This window comes from Eurosta solidaginis, chromosome 4, assembly GCF_040869045.1.
Source record: "Eurosta solidaginis isolate ZX-2024a chromosome 4, ASM4086904v1, whole genome shotgun sequence".
Lineage (NCBI taxonomy): Eukaryota > Metazoa > Arthropoda > Insecta > Diptera > Tephritidae > Eurosta > Eurosta solidaginis.
Window position 1 is genome coordinate 236100820 of NC_090322.1, and position 26570 is coordinate 236127389.

At 36.3% G+C, this 26570-nt stretch overlaps 6 protein-coding genes across 6 annotated transcripts in view; 2 read left to right on the forward strand and 4 right to left on the reverse strand.

Annotated features, from left to right (window-relative positions):
- Positions 1–26570, reverse strand: part of LOC137251092 (uncharacterized) — a 320986-nt gene that overhangs the window by 292663 nt on the left and 1753 nt on the right. The gene's annotated exons all lie outside the window — the stretch shown is intronic.
- LOC137251090 (abscission/NoCut checkpoint regulator) overlaps positions 537–26570 on the reverse strand; it is a 29189-nt gene continuing 3155 nt past the window's right edge. Inside the window, exon 5 of the transcript XR_010953158.1 lies at positions 537–813. The gene's annotated coding sequence lies outside the window, so the exon portion shown is untranslated. The remainder of the gene's footprint in view (positions 814–26570) is intronic.
- ScsbetaG (Succinyl-coenzyme A synthetase beta subunit, GDP-forming) lies at positions 2385–4331 on the reverse strand. Its single transcript, XM_067780533.1, has 4 exons — positions 4108–4331; positions 3903–4044; positions 3720–3819; positions 2385–3596 (listed from the first exon to the last, which is right to left on the reverse strand). Exons 1-4 carry the CDS (start codon positions 4174–4176, stop codon positions 2624–2626), a joined length of 1284 nt encoding a protein of 427 aa, XP_067636634.1. The 5' UTR covers positions 4177–4331; the 3' UTR covers positions 2385–2623.
- Grx3 (Glutaredoxin 3) lies at positions 10156–11361 on the forward strand. Its single transcript, XM_067785070.1, has 4 exons — positions 10156–10327; positions 10390–10549; positions 10602–10849; positions 11025–11361. The coding sequence occupies exons 1-4, from the start codon at positions 10266–10268 to the stop codon at positions 11200–11202; spliced, it is 648 nt and encodes a 215-aa protein (XP_067641171.1). The 5' UTR covers positions 10156–10265; the 3' UTR covers positions 11203–11361.
- Sras (Ras converting CAAX endopeptidase Sras) lies at positions 11735–13672 on the reverse strand. The gene is made up of 3 exons (XM_067785069.1): positions 13068–13672; positions 12757–12993; positions 11735–12681 (listed from the first exon to the last, which is right to left on the reverse strand). Exons 1-3 carry the CDS (start codon positions 13468–13470, stop codon positions 12416–12418), a joined length of 906 nt encoding a protein of 301 aa, XP_067641170.1. The 5' UTR covers positions 13471–13672; the 3' UTR covers positions 11735–12415.
- Positions 23396–26549, forward strand: LOC137251089 (tRNA-queuosine alpha-mannosyltransferase). The gene is made up of 5 exons (XM_067785071.1): positions 23396–23439; positions 23525–23612; positions 23707–23989; positions 24049–24564; positions 24632–26549. The coding sequence occupies exons 2-5, from the start codon at positions 23534–23536 to the stop codon at positions 24870–24872; spliced, it is 1119 nt and encodes a 372-aa protein (XP_067641172.1). The 5' UTR covers positions 23396–23439; positions 23525–23533; the 3' UTR covers positions 24873–26549.

Here is a 26570-nt window from a genome sequence, read left to right on the forward strand (position 1 = left end):
GACCATCACACCGATAACACTTCCCAAAGCCTTCGGGGAGCAACCTTATCGCTACAACAACATGACGGCAGCGCTGGTAGTTCAGCTTTGCAATCAGAGAAGGCATTGATGGTCCATGTAAATTGTTATGGCATTGGTTATTGGTTGTGACATTTTTGAGTTTTATATTTTAGATTTAATGCACAATTAATATGGGTGTGTTTGAGCTGCTAAAGTGCTGCTTAGTTGATGGAATGTCGCTAACATAGTGTACCTATACAAGTGTGTTCACTAAGCGATAAACGTCAAAACTACAAACAGCCTCGCTCACCTGATGGAAATCTCAGGTCTAGAGTCGCATTTTTGGTCTCAACGACAACATTTTTGACTACCAATCGTATCGACTTTTTCAATTTTTCAATCATTCGGCGCATTCGGTAATGGTATCCATTTTGAATTCGCTGTCATTCCGAATCCAGCGAGTGCCTGTCAGAATGCTTGACAGATAAGTCAACACACTTGTACTTGTACACTATGGTCGCTAATTTCCTAGCGATGATCAATAGATTGTCAACATTTGGTTCAACGAACGCGCGAAATTGCCACATCTGCTCAAATTTTGCTGAAGAACGTTATCCGTTGTCATAAAAAGTAACACTGCTGCAGCTCGAACACACCCTATATCGATGGAATGTCGCTAATTTCTTAGCGATGATCAATAGATTGTCAACATTTGATTCAACGAACGCGCGAAATTGCCACAACTGCTCAAATTTTGCTGAAGAACGTTATCCGCTGTCATAAAAAGTAACACTGCTGCAGCTCGAACACACCCTATATCGAGAAAGTAAGAAACAAATATACAAATTAGCTTATTTTACAAACCTTTTGGCTGAGATTTTTAATTGCTGATTTAACTTAAGCTGTTCTGCCAATATTTTTCAGGCAGTTTACAAAGGCAAAATAAATTACATAGTTATACAGCCTTAAAAAGCCATGTTGAGGCGGACAGCATAGCAAAAGGTATGGTGAATTCCTGTTACAGCCGTCCTACAATTTCCACAAAGTTTTAGAACTCTACAATGCATCATCTTATATTTAAAGTCTTTGCCGGAAATGAAAAAGTTCCCGGTTCGAAAACAATGCAAAGTACCAAAGAAGTAACCGGTTAAACAAAGGTACCCGGTTTAACAAAAGATCCCGATTTAGCAAAATACACGGCTCTAAAAAATTACCCGGTTCTTAAAAGTACCTGAAAGCACCCGGTTCGAAAAACGTTCCAGGTACTAAAAAAGTACCCGCATTTACAAAACTACGAGCTTTAGCACAAATAAAACTACCAGGTTCCGAAAAAGTACCTGGTTTGAAAAAGTTCGTTTTTAGCAAAAGTACCCAGATCTTAAATAGTATCGGATTAGAGGGCTTAGAATATACCCGCGGCAGGTATGCCTGTCGTAAGAGGCGACTAAAATACCAAATTTATTCAAGGGGTTGTGTAGTTGATTTAAACACGCTATTGGTTGGTCTCCAACCCAATTGTCAACCTCACCTACCCGTGGGGAGTCCTCTTTCTTTGACAGCCGAGGGTCTGGCGACCCCAAGTTCCTTATGGATCTAGGGGGTGCGAGGGCGGTATGGCCTAGCAGGTTTCATTTGGTCATACCGAATCGTTCCCGAGATGGTCGGGCTAGTACCTTAATGTTGCTTGTTAGCGGAACGAACCGGATCTGCATCCGGAAAAGCACTATCAACATCGATAACACTTCCCAAGGCCTTCGGGGAGTGTCCTTATCACTACAACAATAACAACACTCCCCGAAGGTTTTGGGGAGCGTTATCCATGTTGATGGTCCTTTGCCGGATATAGATCCGGTATGTTCAGGTAATAAAGCACCATTAAGGTACTAGCCCGACCATCTCGGGAACGATTAACGTTACCACATTAAACCTTGTAGGCCTAGCCGGCCTCCCACGCCCTAGTTGCTTGGGGAACTTGGGGTCGCCAGAGCCTCGCCGGCTAAATATGTGTATGATACATTCATATTTGTGAGGTTGACAATTGGGTTGCGGATGCTCTGAAGCTATAAAGCTATGTATTGCGCTTATCATCCCCTTGAATCCCGCTATGTTGTAATCAGATTTTATTTTATTATTTAAAATTTAAGACTTTAGAAAGAATAAGAAACTCTTGTGAATTGCCTAGTGGCTTTCTTAAAAACATGATTCGAATCGATTTTTGGCACTTCACAAGAATGTCGTACCATGATCGTATTCATTTAAATTTTTAGTTGTGTGTTTGAGTTGTTTCCACGGCTTCCAATACAAAATTTGATAAAGCATAGCACATATGACGAATAGTAGACATTGCGAATTGTTTTCTTATAGCTAAACGTACTTGATAATAGTCTATTTTATGTAATAAATTTTATTAACGGTGAACTATTAACAATTAATTTTACAACTATCACATAATTAGAGCCTATGTATGAACTACAATATTGGCATATGTATAACGTTTTTAAAAAATTTTAACTGAACTAAAATTTATACTGAACTACGAAAAAAGGAGGAAAAAATGCATAATTCTGTAAACTTTAATCTCTTTAAAAGAAATACTGCCCATTTTCCATTTTGGATTATGCGTTCAATTCAACGCAGCGACCGCCTTAAGAGCTGCATCATCTAAATCAGTCGCTGTTTGTATGGCTAATCCGGAATCTTTTAATATTTTACGTGCTGCATCAACATTTGTACCCTCCAAGCGCACAATAAGTGGTACCTGAAGATTGAGAGTATTCGATGCAGCTACAACACCATTTGCAATCGTAGCACAATTTACAATACCGCCAAATACATTAACAAGTATAGCTTTAACTTTCGGATCAGATGTGACAATTTGGAAAGCTTTCAGCACTTGATTTTCCTTAACGCCACCGCCAACGTCCAAGAAGTTGGCCGGTACACCACCATTCAATTTAATTATATCCATTGTGGCCATAGCGAGACCAGCACCATTCACCAAACAACCTATATTTCCATCCATTGCTACATAATTGAGATTATTTTTAGCGGCTTCAATTTCACGTGGATCTGTATCCTCTTCGGCAGTGTGCATTGCAAAAATCTCTTTTTGACGATATTCAGCATTATCGTCAAAATTTAGTTTAGCATCAACAGAGATCACCTCACCGTTGTCAGTTTCAGCTAATGGATTGATTTCTATTTGTGTCGCATCAACAGCTTTGAAAAGTTCAAAGAGCTTTTGTATTTCACCTGCAGCACGTTGCATGCTCGCTGGTTCTTTGAACTCTAGAAATCGTGCTACTTCGATGAGTTTTTGCTGGGGTATTGGTTTGTCAAGATCTAAAGGTACAGTCTTAATTTTCTCTGGAGTTTTTTCGGCGACCACTTCAATATCCATGCCACCAGCCGGTGAGGCAATGAGAACTGGACCATTATGCTCACGATCCAAAACAATTGACAAATATGTTTCACGTGTTATATTTACACTACGTGCCACCATCACTTTCTTAACTAATATACCAGATTTTGGAGTTTGTTTGGTAATTAGATGATGACCGATCATTTTATTTGTTAGCGCAAGGACTTCATCTTTTCTGAAAAAATTGATATATTGAGTACCAATGTGTTATAAATTTTTGTAGTGCTTCTTAAGTAGCGTAACAAGATATACCTAAAACACCTTAATTAATTAATTTCTGTAGACTTATAATACTAACTGTTTCGTAAGATGTACACCTCCTTTAAAGCCGGTATCGAAAACGCCTTTACCACGACCGCCTGCTAATATCTGTGCCTTCACCACATACTCAGGACATTCTAGAACAAAAAATAATATTCATAAGAATGCAAACAATTTTAGATAAACTTTAAAGCAATAAATCGAGAAATAAAGGCCGAACCAAATTTGTTGATAAGCTGCGCATCGGTAGGTGAATTTTCAAGGATTTTGAACTCCTGAATAGCGACACCATACTTTTGAAGCAGTTCTTTGCTGTTACATTCTAGCAAATTCAAATGGCGCAGTTGTTGTAAATGTGCAGTCTATAAAAGAGTTCAATGTAATTGTAAGTCGAAAATTAAAAAACAAAAAGTAAACTTAATTACCTTAACATCACGGCAGACGCGTGTGGGGGTAGTAGAGCAGCCGGCAGTAGCACGTAACAAAGGAAACATTTTCAGTTGTTTTTATTTTTAAATGCAAACGTTACTATGAAATTAAATGTTTAAACAATATCGTAGAAAAAGTAATATGAATTTTAAACTACTTTTTCGTAATCCCCATTGGTAATTATCTCTTTGTATAAACAGATTTCTTATCAATGAAATAGAGCTGGATTTCGATTCGATTTTTAATCGATTTAATCTATCTTTTTTCGAAGAATGAATAATCGATTTTTTTCAAGGATTGTTCGATTTTTTTAGCCTTCAAAGTTTTGATCATCTTACAGATCCCTGAAAAATCGTTGGAGCATGGGTCCACTGGAATACTTACCATTATACTCCACTGTAATGCAGCAATAGACCAACTCATGTTTCTACACGAACATATTCCCCCCCTTTGCGAGTGTCGATTGCAGTAGATAGTCGACCGCTGAGCGATAATCGATTATCTTTATAATGTATACAAATTATGTTATATACATCGAAAAGTTGAAAAATAGCAAAATCGGCCTTGTATAAAATAACTGTTTATAATGGTCCAAAGATTTGGCGATTAATTTGTATAGTAATAATATTAAATGCAAAAAATGGAATCGACAAATTGTGAGTAAGGGGATTGTAAGCCGATAATTGTGATTAATTTTGGAGCACTCGGTTGGTCCATAGCGAGTACTCCATACATGCATGCATGGAGTACTCGCGATTTTTGCAAGGTTATTTATTTATTTATTTATTTATCAGTCTACAAATTAAACAATTATACAGACCAAATATACCGACACTTAAATCTCAGATGTAATACACGATATAAACAATATAATTAGTCATCAATTTTAAAGTAATATTTAAACAGTATTGAATTAAACGCTTGACAATTTCAATTAAAAACTTAGAAGTAAGCAAAAGATAAAATGTTGTAAATGTGTTAAAATTCTCATGAATGAGCTAGTAAATAATAATTTATAAAATTGACAATAAAGCAAACTAATAGTAGATAAAATAGATACAGCATAGAATTTATACAGAGTAAATTTGATTGCATACATATAAAAATAATGATCACAAGGCAATTTTGCAAACAAGTTTCAAGTAACTGGTAATTCAAATTTGAAACAGAGGGTTGAACAGTATATCACGGTTTAGCTTTCTTTGCTTCATTTCGAATTACAAATTTAATGTAGTTAAAATGTATTTTTTTTAATACCAAGAAACGAGTCGCAGACATAAACAGTGAAGTGGTTCGTGCATTTCATAATTCGACCTGCATGTAGCTACAAAAATTGATTGAAAATGTCTAGATGGCCTAATAGGAACGTTAAACTTAATTTCACCAAGCAAAAATGGACTATTTATTGACCCTATTATTAATTTAACAATAAATAAGGCACCAAGCATCTCCCTGCGGCTCTGCAATGTGGGCAGCTGTATTAGTTTTAACCGGCTGCAATAGCGGGAAGATTTTTAGAAGGATCCCATGGTAAGTGTTTTAAAGCGAAAAGCAAAAGTTGTTTCTGGACCGATTCCAGCTTGTCAGAATGAACCTGATAACGCGGATTCCAAATTATTGAAGCATATTCCAAAGTAGGTCTGACCAATGATATAAAAAGAGTTTTTGTAGCATATGGGTCATTAAATTCTTTAGACCAACGTTTAACGAAAGCCAAAGTACCTTTAGCGCTAATCACGCAAGATTCAATATGAAGTTTAAAATCGAGTTTTGGGTCCATTGTAACGCCTAAATCAATAAAATTAGTGACTTGCTTGATTACATAGTCGCCAATAACATAATCATGGCATGGGAAGGACTTCCTTGTAAAACACATGTACTTACATTCAGGTAGGTTTAGTTACATGGCGTTTACATTACACCAGTCACCAAGACTATTCAGATCAGCCTGAAGACATGCCCTATCCAAGGCTGAGGGGATAGGCATTACAAGTTTGACATCATCAGCGTACATCAACGACTTGCAGCTCTTCAAAACACTAGGAAGGTCATTAATGAACAACAGGAACAAAACCGGACTAAGATGGTTGCCTTGAGGAACACCAGAAGTTACGTTTATGAACCGAGACCAACAATTATTAAATATAATTGTTTGTTTTCTTTCCTTCACATAAGAAGAAACCCAAGATAGAAGCAAATGAGGAAATCCTAACCGATCAAGTTTGAATAAAAGTATAGAATGAGAAACTTTATCAAATGCCTTACTAAAATCAGTATAAATAACATCAACTTCACAATTAATCTTAAAACTGTTGGATACAAAGGTTGTATACTCGAGCAAGTTGGGCACCGTTGATTTACCCTTGCAAAAGCCATGTTGTGAAAAGTCAAATAATGAAGATACTCTAAAAGCAATCTGTTTTGTGATAATTAATTCAAATAGCTTAGGAATAGTGTTGAGTTTGGCTATTCCTCTTTAATTTATAACACACGTTCTGCTTCCATTTTTATGCAGTGGTATAATGAATGATTCTTTCCACTTCTTGGGGAATACCCCTTGCTTCAGGGACGCATTAAACAAACAGGCTAGAGGTCGATATAAGTATCGAGATTTCAGTACTACCGACGGAATTTGATCCGGACCACTAGAGTAAGAAATTTTTAGATTTTCCAGATGAGTTAAAACATCATCAGTACATATATATGGGACTGCCTGGGAATACAGAGGAGACAGTCTGAAAGGATAATTCGATGGCGGGTAATCATAGGTGTTTGAATAATTAGATTCGAAGAAATCCGCAAACATGTTAGCAATTTCGAAGCTATCGTTGGAAATCTGATCATTTAGCTTCATTGTAGAATGAAACCCTTTTGTCTTCCTTTTTGAATTAACAAAGCTGTAAAACGACTTAGGATTTACACAAATTTGGCTTTTAATCCTACTGATATAGTTCCTATAACAAATTCTGTTCAATGTGTTATATTTGTGACGTAAAATTGAGTAGGCGGCATAGTCAGTCATTGATCCAGAAAGTTTGTAACGTTTGAATGAACGCGCCTTCTGATTTTTCAGGCGTTTTAATTCTTTAGTGCTCCAAGCCGATGATGATATAGCAGTGGTTTCGGACGTAGGTATGCATTTTTTAAATATTCCGTATAATACAATATGGGATATACTCACATCAATATCCCCATCGTACTCAGGCCAATTTATTCTCGATACTTCGAGTATTACTTTAAACCAATCGGCTTTTCTAAACAGAAACCGGTGAGGAGTCTTTCGCAGTACGTTGGAGGAACGCTCAGATAAATTATGAGATTCCATAAACATCGCGAGAAATCGTCTGAGAAAATTAAATCCAAGCATTTACCGAATTTATTCTGAATGTTGTTAATTTGAAAAAGTCCAACATCTAGGTTGAATTTAATATTCATTAATCAAAATGGGCAGAAAATATATTTATTGTAATTTTTTATAAAATTTACCTTCACTGGCTCATATTCATAGTCAAAATAGAAAAGTTTCGTCTTTATTTAGAACCATAAACCATGACCAACAAGGGAACCCCAGCGGGTTGGGGGATCAGAATATACCCGCGGTAGGTATGCCTGTCGTAAGAGGCGACTAAAATACCAGATTCAAGGGGCTGTGTAGCGCAACCTTTCAGGTTGCCAGCGCAATATATAGCTTCTCCAAACCCAATTGTCAACCTCACCTATCCGCGGCGAATCCTGTTTCACTAACAGACGAGGCTCTGGCGACCCCAAGCTCCTCATGGCACTTGGGGGTAGGGAGGGAGGGAATGGCCTGAAGGTTTAATGTGGCCACATAAATCGTTCCCGAGATGGTCGGGCTAGCACCTTAATGGTGCTATGGTACCGGAGCGTACCGGATTTGTATCCGGCAAAGGACCATCACATCGATAACACTCCCCAAAGCCTTCGGGGAGCAACCTTGTCGCTACAACAACAACAACAACAACCAACAAGGGAGATCAAGTCTTCTTATTGAAGGTTTCCCCCGTCGTCTGCTTCCAAATACGGGGGTCGATAGGTATACTATCTGTACCAGAGCGTCTTCATGCATTCCCACAATATGACGTAGCGGTTGGCATCACGGTGAGAACCATAAATCGTCGCCAGGACTTTTCCCTCGTACACTGGGCGGCCGATTGGCTTTCGACACGGCCCATGATTCCGATCCATACATTAGAAGAGATACGATGAGAGATTTATAAAGCGTTATTGACAAGACTTTTTGTCTGTTTGATTTCTAAGATAGCAATGCAGAGAAGGCAGAATTTACTTAGTAAATTTCTGCGTACAAAATGGAATATCCCAAACAAAAATTTTTCATGCTTCTTTGTATCCGAGGTTGATTTCTCTACTACTGTTATAAATTAAGCAGCAATCAACGGTTTTCGACTGGATTTAATCGATTGAATCGATTTTTATTGAGAATCGAATCGAAAAAATCGTTTTTCCAAAAAATCGAATCGAATCATCCGGTGGCAAAGATCCTGAGCCAGATAAATAATTTTGCATGTAAATGCAACAACAACGATTTGAGCCAGATAAATCCAGACAGAAGTCTGGTTCTATTTGTGAGCCAGAAAATTTTTTAATTACTTGTCTTTAGTTTGGCAACGCTGCCGTTAATAAACCTACTTTTTCAAAAATAGATGTCGCTACTTAGCCTTTCGCCGTATGAGTTAAATGAAAAACACGGCGACATCTGCCCATCACATTTCTCGTGTGCAAAAATATCACTACCTCTGCTATCAAGTCTCTCAATGATCCAGAGAATTCCCGTGAGAATTGACCGTTATCCGGAGCTGTAAAACTCACTGGATGACGGCTAATGAAATGCACGAAAGATATATCAAGGCGAAATCAGAGATAACCAAATTCGCTTTGCCTGGAAGTGATTGGCGCTTTCAGCAAACAAAACTGTTGATCAATCACACCGTTATGTATTTTTGAGCGCTTGCACGAAACAAGTTACAATGAACTGAACGGTTGGAGCTTTAAGGCGAATTACTGAGCTGAAATATTTTTCGCAAGGCGAATTCAGTACCAGGTGTTGTTATCCCAATAGCTGGTTGCTTCTTCTTGATTATTTTCGATACAACGCCTTGTAATACAACATGTTAGTTAATCGGAATCAATGAAAATTTTATTTTGAGTTGATATTCTTCTGCACGGTGAAATGGTTGAATTCGGTTTGCCACCACCTGGTATGAATTCGCCTTGATTTTTCGCTTCCTTTGCTCAACGCAAGGCGAATCCATACCATGTGGTGGTAAAGCGAATTCAACCAATTCGTCGTGCAGAAGAATGTCAGCTCAAAAGAAAATTTTCATGGATTTCGATCAAAGGCGAATCCATACCAGGTGGTGGCAAAGCGAATTAAACCAATTCGCCGCGCAGAAGAATGTCAGCTCAAAAGAAAATTTTCATGGATTTCGATCAAGGCGAATCCATACCAGGTGGTGGCAAAGCGAATTCAACCAATCCGCCGTGCAGAAGAATGTCAGCTCAAAAGAAAATTTCCATGCATTTCGATCAAGGCGAATCCATACCAGGTGGTGGCAAAACGAATTCAACCAATTCGCCGTGTAGAAGAATGTCAAGTCAAAAGAAAATTTTCATCGCATTCGGATAACTGACATATTGTTGTACAAGGCTTTGTATAGAAAATTATTAAGAAGAAGCAATCAGCTGTTGGGATAACACCACCTCTACTGAATTCGCCTTGCTTGACTTTCTTCTGGACGGCGAATTGATTGAATTCGCTTTGTTACCACCTGGTATGGATTCGCCTTGGTATCAACAAAAGTTGTGTTTTGAAAGCGCCCAATGACTCCGACCTTCTTATGTCGCGTTTCAATGAAGCGTGATCCAGAGACGGATAGAAATTTAACATGCAAATGCAACAATGTGATCCATACTAAAACATTGGATCGCTGTTCATTGGAACACGTCGTTAGCGTTAGAGTTGGCAAAATAACGATATACGTATCGGTGCTACACTTGACATTCTTTGACATTTATTTGACCATAACCCCAAAAAGCTTTTGTCTCCTGTAAAGAAATCTCTGAATTATTTTTGTTTAAGGATTTATAAAAAAAATAGTACTCGAAAACCGTAAACATGACCAACAGTGGTGCAGTTGTAGCAGTAAAAAGTGCTGAGGAGTACAATACACTGATTAAGTAAGTTGCTTTTGTTTACCTGCTGTCATAGAAATACAATGGAAGCCTTGTTTTTTTCGTAGTGCGGAGAAGACTACTGTTGTACTTTTCACAGCTGACTGGGCCGAGCAGTGCAAACATGTACAGGACGCGCTTGAAGAGCTAGCCAAGATTTTGAGCAATAAATTACAATTTGCCAGTATAGTGGCTGAAAATTTTCCGGAGATTTCTATGAAGCACCAGGTACATCGTAAATTTATATTTCCACATATAATTGCAATTGCATCATTTTCAGATTGAAGCTGTACCCACAATTATCTTCTTTACCAAAGGCACAGCAATAGAACGCGTAGATGGTGTTAATGTAGCCGAAATCACTGCCAAATGTAAAAAGCTTGGTGGCTCAGTTGCCGGTGAATCTCTGGAAGAACGTTTAAAGGCCCTCACTCACAAAGCTGCTTTGATGGTATTCATGAAGGGAGATCGTAATGCGCCACGTTGTGGGTTTTCACGTAAATTGATCGAGATTCTTAATGAAACAGGGTATGCATGAAATTTTAATGCGCAGAGAGCAAAGAACAAGGGCCTACGCTTACTATTGGTTCGTAAATAAATTTCACTGTTTATCTTACCCGATTGCGATGACTTCCCTTGTTCTATAATGCTTTCTGACATACGTTTTTATATTTTGATTATTTTAAAGCTAAATTTACCCTAGTCTGCCCTACGAGACATTCGATATATTGAACGATGAAGAAGTTCGTCAAGGTTTGAAAACTTATTCCGATTGGCCTACATATCCTCAAATCTATGTAAAAGGAGAACTCATTGGTGGCCTGGATATAATTGTGGAGCTTAAATCAAGTAATGAGCTAGAGGCTGCGCTGAGGGGTTAACTTACGTACTAAGTAGTTGTTTGCGTGACGCATACTGACTTAGAACTGTAAATTATAATTTATTACGCATATAAAATTGGCAACTGGTTTTTGTAACGAAAAGCACAAAGAAAAAAATTCGTTTAAAATGCTAATTGCAACCTGTTTAAGCAACTTAAACTATGAACATTTTTCATTCCTTTGTTTCATTAGCCATTGAGTGTGCTTGTAATTCTCAACTGGTTTGTGAAATATTCTATAGACATAGTTTCAATTTTTTATCCCAAAGCGGGGTTTTTCAAAGCAAAACAAGGTGGCTCAACCCGCAGCCAATACCTTGGAGCCCCCAATGACTACATACAAGGTGTAACAGGCACATAGCGACCTCCCTCTAAAAAATAATAACATAACATACAGTCCATAAAAATAACAAAATACTCTAACTATAAAAAAAAAAAAACGATTCACCCGCCGAATCACCAAAGCTTAGAGACTACCATAAATTAAGGTACACCGCTTCTAGACAAGCTTCCAAGTACAAAATGAGTATCCATACCGATAAAGTATTTATTCTTTAAAAGCGTGCATATACATTTAATTTAATGGCTATAAAATTCAAATATGCAAATGTAGTAGTGTATAATGTCGTCCCAGTGGAAGGTATCTCTCTGCCCGTTCGAAAGAGAAGTGTTTTAGAACTCCCCAAGAGATGTAACGATGCGAGTTCATCCATTTGAATCTGACACTATGACAACACTCGAAGACTTCGGGATAAGAATATAACCACCCCATAGTGAAGTACCATTTGATTTCTGATGCCAGTTCAAAAACACCCTGTATCGAAAGTTTTTTTTACTTATTCTGAAATAGGGCATTCTACAACCCAATTCTGAGAAAGGCCACTTTTCAAAAGTTTGCAGATAGGGAGTTTTTGAAGCGCCAGCCGTGATAGGATACTGAAGTCAACATTCTATATAATGCTTTTAAAACAGCAGCCTAGGCCTTCACTCAGGAGTAGACTTGTGTACAAATACATAACAAATGCGGGTTAAACATTAGACTTAATATTAATTTGTTACTTGAAATTTGTATTGCGTAATCATACAATTCAAAAATGTCTGCTATATAAAAAGTACCCGAAACTCAACTTTGCCAAGATTACAGCTATTGGCCGAATTTAGTTCCATGTCGTGCCGTAATCAACAACTGGCCTGTGAAAGAAATGTGCAATCCTCTAATTATTCCAGTACAAATTATTGGAGTACAATGAAGGTTGTGTAGCTATTGGCAGTAGTATGATCCAACCAATTAAACCAGCGAAATAGCAAATTATGAAAATTATACGACGCACTAAATGCTGTTGCCATAAATCTTGAACATCAGGTAAGCCCATATGATTACAAAATGCATGCACCAGAAATGGTGCGATAAAATGCCCAGTACGCGCAAATAAAAAGGAGGAGTAAAAACCAAAAATTGTAGTGTAAGTTAGTTGGAAGCCTAAAAATCGGAAAGAGTAAAAATTTAAGACTTACTAATAATAAAAATTGCAAAGCACGCAGGTTTAGAACCTACAAGAAATTACTATAGCAGTCTTAAGCTCCATGCCCAAGCTGAGCCGTTCGCCAATATGATGTATATGTGCAGTGCCAAAGAAAAGCGGCGTTATAAAAACTGATGTTAAGGGTGAAAAACTTTGTAGTATCAATGGCATCATGCAAGCACGGAAAACAAATTCTTCACTGAGTGGCGCCATAACGTGATTGCGTATCCAAAGTATATTTTGAAACGAATCTAACCAAAATGCTGGATCTGAAGAAAAAAATTATGTGATGAGATTATTTATTTATTTAAATATTAATTCTAAAATTGCAACTCCCACTTACCGACATATGTTTTTAAGCTCTCATTTTGCATTTGTACACATAACGGTCCAAGAAACAATAACATTGTCAATAAATACGGTATTAAAATAGCTGTAAAAAGCCGCTGCCAACGTAAACCCAAGAGTTCGGCAAACGATGCACGTTCTAATAATGCAGGTGATGAAAATTTATATACAAATAAAGGCGCTATTAGCATTACAATAAAAACGCTAAAGAAACGCCGCTTAACCGTTGCCGGGTGATCACGATTGTGTTGAGAACTCCAAATATATAAACTTGCAACATAAATTATAGAGAGTATGAGGCAGCAACTCACTGAGGTCACGATTGGAATGTGCGGCAGTTGTTGGGGTGGGGAGCCAATAGCGTTTTGGCTATAAATATCTTCACTGCTATTATTCATGGTAAACCGTTATATCAAATTGCTGGTTGTGCTCGAGTTCCTGAGGAGTTGGTTTATATCAGAATTTCAATTCATCAGAAAAAGTAAAACCAAATCTACTGTCCACAGCAAGTCCAAAGGATCTCAGAAAAAATTAACAGCTGGCGAAATGTCACTTAGGAACTGATAACAGGAAATTGGCTATCAAAACAAAAAGGCTAACAAAAGCAAACATTAGGGTGTTTGACGGCTGGAATCAGTGCACGGACTTTACCACTTTATTGGTAGATCTACCAACTTTTTAGCCCATTTTCATTTTCTACCACCAAAGCCCAAAAATCTACCAACATTTGCCTTTGTAAGGAAATTAAGAAACGATTCAATTTCGAAGACGAAAAATTACACCTTTTGGAATATTTTGATGCAAAAAATATTCAATCTAGTCAAATGACAACGATTGTTCCCTTACTTAAAGCTTTTCCATTTCACAAGACTTCCATGGAAATTCTTAACAACGAATGGCGATCATCGATGTTATATGATAAGGAAAAAATAGAAAAGATATTTTCCGACGATATTCTTAAAGAATGAATAAAATTGGGAACTGAAAAGTCTTCTAGAAGAAAATTTGTTTGAAAATTTGAGTGAATAAATGTGCTCCTTAGCAATATTACCTCAAAGTTATGCAGCCGCAGAAAGGTCGTTCTCTATATTGAACGACATAAAAACCGCCAAGCGTAATGGATTAAAAATTTCAAGCGTTTCCAATCAAATATCAATAAGTAAAAGAGTATTGTGTCGGACGGACTTTATTTCAACCTCCAATTGAATTAATAAGATTTTTTTTGTATTTAATAACTAGATTTTTCTTTTGTTTTTTTCTGACAAATTTTTTTTTTTTTTTTTTTGTCGAAAATTTGGTTTTTATTTTGAAAAATTTGTACACAAATTCAATACAAGTACATTTTTTTTATCAAAGAAAGTAGTACTCATCTACTCGCAAATATTTTCCTGTGCTATTTTCGTCCGTTATTAATGAATAATTTCGAACGAATATGAAAAAGTTTTAAGTAAACGATAACATGCCAGTATGGCAGAAAAATACTGGTACATTGGAAAATATTTGTTGTAATGAGACGTATCGGTAAATTTTCCTCACTATTTCAAGCTCAAAATACAGAAAGAAGCAACTATCATATAGGCATAAGCTATATATATACAAAATTACATACATTTTTTGTTTTGTTTATATGTTTTTTTAAAGTATGAATTGTTTTGTACAAATATAAAGTGTAGCTATTTTCTTGGAAAAAAATCTAACAACTTCTAACACTATTTTAATTTTTCGTCTACCAACATTCTCTTTTTAAAAGTCCGTGCACTGGCTGGAATGTTCCTAATCAGTGTTGCTGTTCTATCATAAAAAGTATAACGCAAAGAAAACAAGTAAAGGTGTCCAAGTTCGGGTGTAACCGAACATTATATACTCAGGGTGAGCTTGTTGTATAACTGGCTGCTGGGGTAAGGCGGAGGTGGCATTTGGCATGCTGGCAAGCCCCTGCTAGCTCGTCGGGCGGGGTGAGTTTTTGCTCACTCGCCTTACCTACAGTTATACAAACAAGAGAGAGGTTCATGCCTGAAATCTGTGAAAAGGAAAGTAAAGCTGGAAGAAAAGGTCTGTCCGTGTCAGGTGGAGTCATCCCTCCCCTTCTGCGTAAAACCTTGACGCAGCCTTGGGCGTTGCACTGACTCCGGAACTTTAGCAACGCCCCCCTTAGCCTGACATGTGTCCGTCCGTTAATGTCCCATGTCCCTAGCCTGTCTAGTCTGTCACCGTCGCCTCACATTCACGTCCCCTTTTTTTGTTGCACTCGTGCAACACCCACACCAATTGAGTGTCTTAGCCTGACATTTTTAGGGTAAGCTCAGCCCATGAACTAATAAATATGATAATTTTGGATTCCTTTGTAAAACGTTATAAAAAAAAACCCTTTATTAAATATATATCCTAAAATTAATGATCAAAAAAACTTCAAAAAAATTCAAAAAAACTTCACTTATGTAGAATTTTCCTTAAGACTAATTAGTTGGAACTAACTCTATCTAAGATACGTATATTCGTAAGTAAAAATAATAAAGATGGGGATAAAAGTGGCTAAAAGGGAGATAATAGGGAAAAGGAAGTTTACTTTTGGGTTTATTTAATGGAAAGATTGTGTATGAAAAAAACTTAACAAAAACCCACGGAAGATCCAAACGTAAAAAAACTTTAAATTGAAAACTATTGAATAAAAATGAAAAGGATTTTACGTAAAAAGGAAAATTGGACAGTGCACCAAAAACTTAACTGGAAAATTACTGAACAAAAATGTGAAGCTTTATCGCACAAAAATTAAAATTGAAAATTAATAAATGCTAATGATGCTGTCGTTATCGGACCGCCACTGTATCCCAATAACTCCTTAGCCTCTGCTGGCTTCCAGCAGGTTTGTTTACTATTTGATATATACGTATGTTCGTATTTAAATTATTTATGTAGGTAGTTGAAAACTTATAACTCTAGCACTTACCGATCAGTCCCGCGACGGAGGCGCCTGCGTCGAAGAGAGAGAGCGTGGCTGCAAAGAATGAACACATACGTATACCTACAAACCTATACTGGAAATTGTTCCAGCCTACAATGGGAGGTATGAGGGCCAATAACTTCGTATGGAATGTTATTCGGATCCGTGGTCGCGGTCCGAATCAAAGGCTCGTTATCAAGTTGGCTATTTTTCCGCAATAATAAAAAAACTAAAATGAACTAATAAAATTATTGCTGTGAAGTACAAAATCTTTCCCGAAAAACTGTGTGTGAACTCAAAATTTCTAACAGCTTTACGTGAGCAGGGATAAACAAAACGGAAAAACAATAATTGAAAGGAAAATTAACAAAGAAAAATGCGCTAATTGGAAAAGAAAAAAAGCAAAACGTGCAAAAAAAGCAGACAACGCGAAAAAGTAAAAAAATGTTAGGAAGGTGAAAAGAAAATGGCAATCTTTGAATGCAAAAAGGACAAATTAAAAAAGTGGCAAATTCAGTGAGCAGCTGAAAGCTTAAAAATTAGGTATTTAATATAAAGAAGTAGGACACGCGGAGAAGATAAATGTACAAAGATAGAAAAGAAGCTAAGGAAATAATAGGTAGATAGGTGACAAGGGAAATGTTGAAAAGGTAGAAAAGAAATGGATAGGGGGATAAGAAAACGAAGCGTAAGAGTAGAAATGTTAACAATCATAAAAATTTAAGAAAAATATAAATTTGTAAAAAAGTACAAAAAAACTCCCAACGACGTCGGTTAAGAGCTCGAATTGAGCTAAATTAACCTTAACAAAGCCAAATTTAAAATTCAAATTAAACAAACTTAATATAACTAAATAGTGATTAAAATTAACTAATAGAAAAAAATCTCTAATCACTCAAAAAATTCAAAATGAAATATATATAAAAAAGCAAATACAAATTCCGGCAGCGTCGCGCGAATGACTGCTCCCTTTTGTCTCTCTCCTCCAATTAGGTGCGTCTGCAGCTATACTCCAATTAGTGGTAGTGTCTGCAGCTCCAATTTAATGATGGCGGTGCCAGGACAGGAGCGCTCAGATGCCCCTTTACTCCCTTGACGTCTAGCCTGGCACCGTCTGTATGCTTCCCCTTCCTCTATATGAAATACTACCCCGCTTTTGTGTGTTTCGGACTGTATTTGTGGCTGGAGTGGCAAGTTCCTTTAGCTTAAATACTACCCCGCTTTATTTTTGCGTTTGTGGCTGGTGATGGTGGACAGCTTATATTTTTGCACAGCAATCTAGATGTGTAGAGGGGAAGAATATTAGGGACTGGGGTCATGGCGGCAGAGGAAGACACATTAGGGTGCATGTGACCTTATTTTATTTAGTGACTTTTATCTACTTATTTCATTTTACCTATTTATGTCATTTTATTCATTCATTTGGTTTTATTAATTTTACTTAATTTTATCCAATAGATTTTTATTAAATATCTGGCTTTATTTATTTATGTATGTAATTTTAGTTATTTTAATTAGTTTTATATGTAATTTTATTTTATAATTTTATTTAATTTATTTTAATTTTATTTTATTTTTAACTTTCATTATTTTATCTAATTTTTTTACTTAATTTTATCTTTGTATATAATTTCATTTATTTCACTAAATTTTATTGATTGTAGGTATGTAATTTTATTCAACTTAATTTTCACTTTTAACATTTTTTTTTTGTTTTTTTTTTTTTTTAATTTATTTTCACGATTAGTCCACATGCACCATGGACTGGGCGAAAGGGGTTTCACTGGACTCACCTGGGGCTGTTGTCAAGCAGGGTATGGGATCCCGGTTCTTCCTTGGGATTCCGCTAAATTACCCGTTAGCACGGTTTTATGAAAAAAAAATTGCGAACTTTTTTTTTTTCGCAAAAAAAAATATATATAATTAAAACTTGCTTCCGCACTCACTTAAGTCAACTTTTCTTTTGAGACATTCTCTTCAATCGTTTGGCGGTCGTACCTCATAAATCAAAAGCCTTTCCTTCTCACCACTTTCACTCAAGAACGAAAGACACCAATACATATAATCCTATTTTGGCGGGACATAAACTTTCATGAACTAACTTCACGCATACTAACAGATACATGTTCGAACATCTATCCAAGTGTTTGCTTTCTACCAGTTACTAACACATGTAAACGTAGCTATGCTGGTATATGCACACAGATACATACGTAAATGTTTGAACATCCTTACCATCGCATTAACCCACAGGCTGCCGCTACAAGCTTCAATTGTACATTTCATTTCAGATAAATTACTTTTCTACATAACACGTGGCACCGCCCGTTTAAAAGAAAATTTTCTCCCCATTTCGTCTTACAGTAATACTTGATGAGTAAAATATCATTGATTCAAAACTATTTATAGCTTATTATTCTAGTCTACGACGCTTTTAAACTTGTTTTCTATCCAAGTTACCGTGGTCTTTAACCGATCCCGTCCATTTTTACTAGAAATATTTTCTGCTATAAGAAAAATATGTATACACAATTTCATTACGATATGTTAATTTTTCTTCGAGTTATGGCTCCCGAAACATAGAAAATTGCTTAGTCATAAAAGTTGCGGTGCCACACCCATTTTCAAATATTTTAGTGTTTTCCAATTTAATGTTGTAATTCAATTTACAAAATAAAATTCTATTGATACAAAGCTTTTTTCCGCTAAGATATAGCTTATTATTTTCGTCTACGACCCTTTTAAAAATCTTTTATATAAAAGTGGACGTAGTCTATAACCGATCTCGTCCATTTTTTCTAGAAATATTTCTTGCTATAGCAAAAATTTGTGTACCCAATTTTATTACGATCCATTAATTTTTCTTCGATTTATGGCCCCCGAAACATAGAAAATTGCTTAGTCATAAAAGGGACCGCCCCTTTTTTTTTAATTTGAAGTTTTTCCTATTTATTGTTATAAATACACTTGGGAAATGAAAGCTCTTTTTTGCAAAGATATAGCTTATTTTATTCAAACATGACTTTTAAAAATCTTTTATATAAAAGTGGGCGTGGTCCTTAACCGATTTCGTAACTTTTTCTTCAAGGCATTCCTTATAGTAAAGGAAACCTCTGCTGAATTTTGTAACGCCAGGTTTAACCATTCTTGATTTATGATTAATAATATTTGTAAAATTGATTTTATCACAAGTGGGCGTTGCGAAGCCCATTTAAAAAATTTTTTTTTAAATTTTTATCAAGTCTCAATATCAGTCCACATGTCAAATTTCAACATTCTAGGTGTATTATTTTCTAAATAATCAGGTTTTTTGTGTTTTCCAAAATGTTATATATAGAAAAAGTGGGCGTGGTTATCATCCGATTTCCCTCATTTTCAATACCAATCTATTCTGGGTCCACATAAGCTCGTGTACCAAATTTGGTGAAGATATCTCAATATTTACTCAAGTTATCGTGTTAACGGACAGAGGGACGGACGGACTTAATATACTCTTTGTGCAAAGCAGCTAAGCGTCAAACTTTAAATACACCGCTGAAATTTCTGCGCATAAAATTTGTACTATTAAATTTCAATACGCATTCTGGGTCCACATAAGCTCGTGTACCAAATTTGGTGAAGATATCTCAATATTTACTCAAGTTATCGTGTTAACGGACAGACGGACGGACGGACTTAATATACTCTTTGTGCAAAGCAGCTAAGCGTCAAACTTTAAATACACCTCTGAAATTGCTGCGCATAAAATTTGTACTACTAAATTTCAATACGCATTATACTCAGATGTAACTGAAATATGTGTCTTTGTTTCACCCTCTACACTAATGCTATGTATTTTATGTGTGTCCACAATTCATCGCAACTGATTAAGCTACATATATGTTATACATTATGGCCACCAGAGGTTTGTGGTTTAGGTACAGCCTGTTCTGTAGCTAGTTATTTAACCACTGCCGCTAGATGGGTCACCTAAGCATTATCTAAGCGAGGATAAGCGCTAGCCAGTTTAGACAGAAATTAGATAGAACCGAACGTGTGAAGAAGTCCAATTTCGCTTCTGAAAGATGTCATCATACCTTCGTCTATCGTTTGAAATATTGAGCCTCAAGCACTGGTTTCTCTTGTAAAGTAAATGTTTTCTAGAACAATTTTTTGGGAAGGAGGATTAAATACTGCTACGAGGGCGGGGGTCCAAAAAATTCTACGTTTACAAATGTTGTGCGAATAACGTCATCTGCTCTTAAGACTAGTCGATACAACAAAAAGAGAATCATAAATATATACATAATATAAGAGCAACGAAGCTTCAAAGCTCCAATATGGGTATTGGTGCAATGTTTCAAAGTTTTTGTCATTAAAATGTTCACAGCCACACTTATGACAACACCTTTGATGTAAAAATTATAACAGCAGTAAATTCTAGACCTCCTGATTGTATTAGCACATTTTAATACCTTCCCTGCATTCTAGTACACATCGCACAATTACTCATCCTTACCACTCGAACAATATCATTGACTCAAGTTTTTTGGTAAAGTTAGAGTAATAATTTAAAGTTTCATAAATTATGTACACAGTGTTAAGAACTTTATGAACACAATAGGCTCATGTATCATCTATTGGTTGCCCAGCAAAACTAACTTAAGCAGATTACTTCAGCAAGCGTGTAAAAGAACCGTGTGATTATTGGTTAGGACCATAGTTTCGCCCTATAAGCTAAGATGGGATAATCAATCGATATGGCCCAAAAAAAAGTTGAACATTTTTAAAAAGGTGTTCTACTCAAAATTATTTCGGAAGCCATTAAGGTTCTGCTAAATAGAATAGTATGGTATACCGATGACTCGAAGTCGCCAGGGGGTTTGGATCTGGAGTCGCTGGACCCAGAGCCAAGATATCAACACCCTGGGAGCATACCCGAGCATTTTTCAAGTGGAGGTATTTGCCATAAGCCAGTGCGCTGACCTGAACCTTCAGCGCCAATACTCCAATGAAACAATTGCCATACTCAGTGACAGTGAGGCCACCCTCAAGGCGATCTCAGCATTTGAAACAAAATTAGCACTGGTCCTTGACTGCGTTGAAAAGCTAAATCAACTAAGAGCACACGACAAACTACTGCTGGCCTGGGTTCCTGGCAGCCTGGCCAGAGAGGCAGCAATGACACGACCTATTTGTCTCAAGCCATTCCTGCCGGCCCGCAGAAAATTAGGGGGCATCTATTAGTAGAAGAAAGAAAAAGATGGAAGAACACTGGCGCAATATGCCAGGCCTGAGACAATCTATGTTACTGTTAGGGGGTTACAGCACAACTTGATATAGGGCATTAATAGGCCTCTCGAAAGATAACCTGAGAATCCTAACGGCTATTCTTACAGGACACTGTAGACTGAACAGTTACATGCAAAAGCTGGGTATAATATCGAACACCACATGCCGATTTTGTGATCGATCAGCGGAGACGGCGGACCATATCCTCCTGGAGTGTGACGCAATCTCAAGACGTAGGGCTGAGTTAATGGGCTCACCATAGCCGGAACATTCTCACATCAAATCCCTCAAGCCAGGTGAACTCCTAGGGTTCATCAGAGACGTAGGCTTGGATGAGGTGCTGTGTAGTAGCTGAGGGTACAATAGACCAATGGTCGCAGTGCGATTCTCAATTAATTATCTATCTATTTATCTAAGGTAAAGAATTTCCATAAACATTACTTGATAGTAAGTTCCAATTACCCTGTAAACTTACACTTAAACCCCTGAAGGTTCTGTAACCAATGTTTAGTAACGCCACTACGCCCCTTTCTAACTCGATTAATTTGTTATACTCAGCGTGCTTTGCACACAGAATATATTAACTTTGATTGGGTAACGGTTGGTTGTACAGGTATAAAGGAATCGGGATAGATATAGACTTCCATATATCAAAATCATCAGTATCGAAAAAAAAATTTATTGAGCCATATCCGTCCGTCCGTCTGTCCGTTAAACGATAACTTGAGTAAATATTGAGATATCTTCACCAAATTTGGTCCACGAGCTTATCAGGACCCAGAATAGATTGGTATTGAAAATGAGCGAAATTGGATGATAACCACGTCCACTTTTTATATATATAACATTTTGGAAAACACAAAAAACCTGATAATTTAGTAAATAATTCACCTAGAATGTTGAAATTTGACGTGTGGACTGATATTGAGACTCTGGATAAAAATTTGAAACAATTTTTTTCAGTGGGAGTGGCACCGCCCACTTGTGATAAAATCAATTTTACAAATATTATTAATCATAAATCAAAAATCGTTAAACCTATCGTAACAAAATTCGGCAGAGAGCTGGCCTTTACTATAAGGACTGCTTTGAAGAAAAATTAACGAAATCGGTTGAGGAACACGCCCACTTTATATAAAAGATTTTTAGAAGGGTCGTGGACGAATAAAATAAGCTTTGTCTTTGCAAAAAAAAACTATATCAATGGTATTTCATTTTCCAAGTGTATTTATAACAATAAATAGGAAAAACATCAAATTTTAAAAAATTAGAGTGGCACCGCCCTTTTATGACTAAGCAATTTTCTATGTTTCGGGAGCCATAACTCGAAGAAAAATTAGCGGATCGTAACAAAATTGGGTTCACATATTTTCCCTATAGTAGGAAGTATTTCTAGAAAAAATGGAAGAGATCGGTTACAGACCACGCCCACTTTTATATAAAAGATTTTTAAAAGTGTCGTAGACGAAAATAATAAGCTATATCTTAGCGAAAAAGAGCTTTGTATCAATAGAATTTTACTTTCTAGATTGAATTATAACATTAAATTGGAAAACACTAAAATTTTTGAAAACGGGTGTGGACAGTCCCTTTTATGGTTAAGCAATTTTCTGTTTCGGGAGCCATAACTCGAAGAAAAATTAACATATCGTAATGAAATTATGCACATAAATTTTCCTTATAGCAGAAAATATTTCTAGTAAAAATGGACGGGATCGGTTAAAGACCACGGCAACTTAGATAGGAAGCAAGTTTAAAAGGGTCGTAGACTATAATAAGCTATAACTTAGCAAAAAATTGTTTTGAATCAATGATATTTCACTTATCAGGTTTTATTGTAAGAGGAAATGGGGACATTTTTCTTTTAGACGGCCGGTGCCACGTGTTATGTAGAAAAGTAATTTATCTGGAATGAAATGTACGACTGAAGCTCACGCTGAGTATATAATGTTCGATTACACCCGAGCTTAGACACCTTTACTTGTTTAATTAGAATTTTTTTCTAAGCGAACAGAGAAAAATGTTAGAAAAATAAACGCCAACTTCCCAATTTTCCTTGAGTACCCACTACTAAATTTAAATTCATACCAGCTAGTACAACTCTGCATTCGCGATCATACAATGACAGGTGCTGTCATTTCACAAAGTAGATGAGGTACATACGAATTTTTATATTCATGCAAATAAAAACATATTTTTATGAATTAAATTAAATATTAATCGGAAAATAACATTTTCAGCACTTTGCCATGTCGAAGCCAACGATATTGATCATAGAACCGTTCTTTGGTGGGAGTCACAAGCAGCTGATAGATACAATTATTGAATGTGAGTTCATAGGGCACTTTCCCTCGGCTGTGCCGATTGCATTTTCTATAAATTGTTAAATTTATTTATTATTTATTTTAACTGTGGCCTACAGGTTTAAACGTTTACGACTATGAAATATTCAGTCTTCCAGCAAAGAAATGGCATTGGCGTGCGCGTACCGGTGCTCTCTATTTCTCACAAATCATACCAGCGGAACATGAATACAAAGTAATCTTCACCAGTTCTGTATTGAATTTAGCGGAGCTTTTGGGTGTACGTCCAGATTTAGTAGGCTGTAAAAAAATTGTTTACTTCCATGAAAATCAGTTAGTTTATCCAGTGCGTGAGGTGAAAGAGCGCGATTGTCAATATGGCTTGAACCAAATATTAACTTGGTATGTTATTTGATTGCTTTATTTGGTTGAATATGCTATTAACATCAATTTACTTGCAGCCTTGCAGCCGACAATATTATATTTAATTCGAATTTTAATCGAACTTCTTTCTTGGATAGCATTATGCCGTTTCTTAGCATACAACCAGATTTTAAACTGAAGCATATACGTGAGAAGATTGAAAAAAAATGTGAAGTGTTATATTATCCTATAAAATTTCATGCCTTCCCCAATAAACGACTGATGATCGGTGGTGCTGAACCATCGCTAACTTCGCTAATGAGTGATAAGGACTGTTTGCATTTAGTTTGGCCACATCGCTGGGAGCATGACAAAAATCCTAAATTGTTGGTAGAGGTATTATTGGAGCTAAATAAACGGCAAGTTGACTTTAAAGTAACAATATGTGGTGAGAACTATCAGGCGGCACCGGAGTCCTTTGATGGCTTACAGGATAAATTAGGTGCAAAGTTGGTAAATTTTGGTTTTTTACCGCGTGATAAATATATAAAAACTTTGCTATCTGGCGATGTTGTAATTTCAACAGCAGGACACGAATTTTACGGCGTGGCTATGTAAGTTGATGGACGCTTTAGCATGTGGTTTTTGTATGTAGAGAACTTAATAATGCTTCAATTTTAGGCTAGAAGCAACATATTGTGGGTGCATGCCAATAGCGCCTAATAAACTTGTATATCCTGAAATATATCCCAAAGAGAATCTCTATAACACCTCCAATCAGCTTATCAAAATGCTATACAATTGGTGTCGCAATCCAGAGCTATTTAGACGGCAAAGAGATACATTTTTCGAATATTTTACATTCGATCGCTATTCAGCTCAACATTTAGTGCCTAAATTCCTAGAGAAATTACGTATTTAATGAGCGTATGTATATCGGTACTACAATGGCTGCCATTACATTTGCCAGCTAACAAAGGCTTGGTGCAATACTTGCCGAAGCATACACTAGTAATTTAAGTAAAGTAAAGAGTATATTTGATAAAAAGAGAGTAAAAAAACTTAAATATTGTAATGAATATAACAGGTACATATTATGTATATCGAGGCTAGCCAAACTAACTTTGTTGTTGTTTACCTTAAAAAATTTCTATTTTTTTTTTTTGTTTTTGTTTTTTTTTTTTTTTTTTTTGTTAAATTGCATAATAACTTGAGATGAGGAACTAATACACTCTGAAACAGCTTGTTTGTAACTACAAAAAAAAATCTCTTATAAACAAGTAAAGCCTGTAAAACACCTTTAAAATGAATATGAAAAGTTACTTTGAAACTTATTGAATTTTTAAGCCTTAAACTAGTTTTGGTGTAAATTTAGTAAGTTCTTTGTTTACATAGAACTAATTAAGTTTCTAAAGAAAGCTCATTTAGGAAAAGGAAAGTTCCGATTATAGCACAATTTTTGGCTAGGCAATGTATATCAAAAAAAAAAGGATATATCTCACTAAATGTAAAAGCGTATCTCACTAAACGTACGCTAGCGAAACAATGTATACATATTTCTTAGTTAAAAGATGAACAAATTTTATGCCTATCGAGTCGTGAACGGATATGTACTATGTATGTATATAGGCCATAGTTATTACTGTATGTTACTTTTACAGTTTAACTGCGTTATTTAAAACACACATATCTACTTATTGTTCGTCGTTATATTTATAAACCTGCAATGTATATAAATTTATCCTCCTTGGAGCTTCTACTTAAACACAGTGAAACCTTGATGTACCGCGGCTCTATAACAATAAATTTTCTGTTGCGAAAAAGCAGCCCGGAGCGACAGTCCGTTGACGGCTACGAATCCGAGTAGTTAAGGTATTTGGCCGGTATGGATGAGACTTGGGTTAGGGGCTTGGAATATACCCGCGACAAGTATGCGTGTCGTAAGAGCCGATTAAAATACCAAATTGATTCAAGGGGCTGTGTAGCGCAACCCTTTCAAGGTGTCACCAGCGCAATATATAGCTTCTCCAACCCAATTGTCAACCTCACCTACCCGTGGCGAATCCTGTTTCTTTAACAGCCAAGGTTCTGGGGCCCCAAGCTCCTTATGTATCTAGGGGGTGGGTGGGCGGTATGCCCTAGAAGGTTTAATGCGGTCATACCAAATCCTTCCCGAGATGGTCGGGCTAGCACCTTAGTTTTTTTATTTTTATTTTTATTTATTAGTCTACAAATTTAATAATTAATCTGACTAAATATAATTACGGATTACAGAATAAATTACAAAAGCATACATAGTGTGCAAAATTATATTATAAAATATGTATATATATTAAATCGGTTGTCGGGATGGACTGTAATGCCGAGCAACGGAGTTGGTTATTAGTGCTGTCGGAATGGACGTGGTTTCGAGCAGCCGACATTTAACACACAATAAGTAGGGCTGCGATGTGGAAGGTTGGAAAGGGCGTGATTCCAAGCCACCCACCCATATTTTTTCGTATTTATTTATTTATTAATTAATCTACAGATTGACATATCTTGTGCTTATCAATCTAAATACAAAAGAATTTGCAAAAAACAAAAAAAAAAAAAATAACAGATTTAGTTTAACATGTTA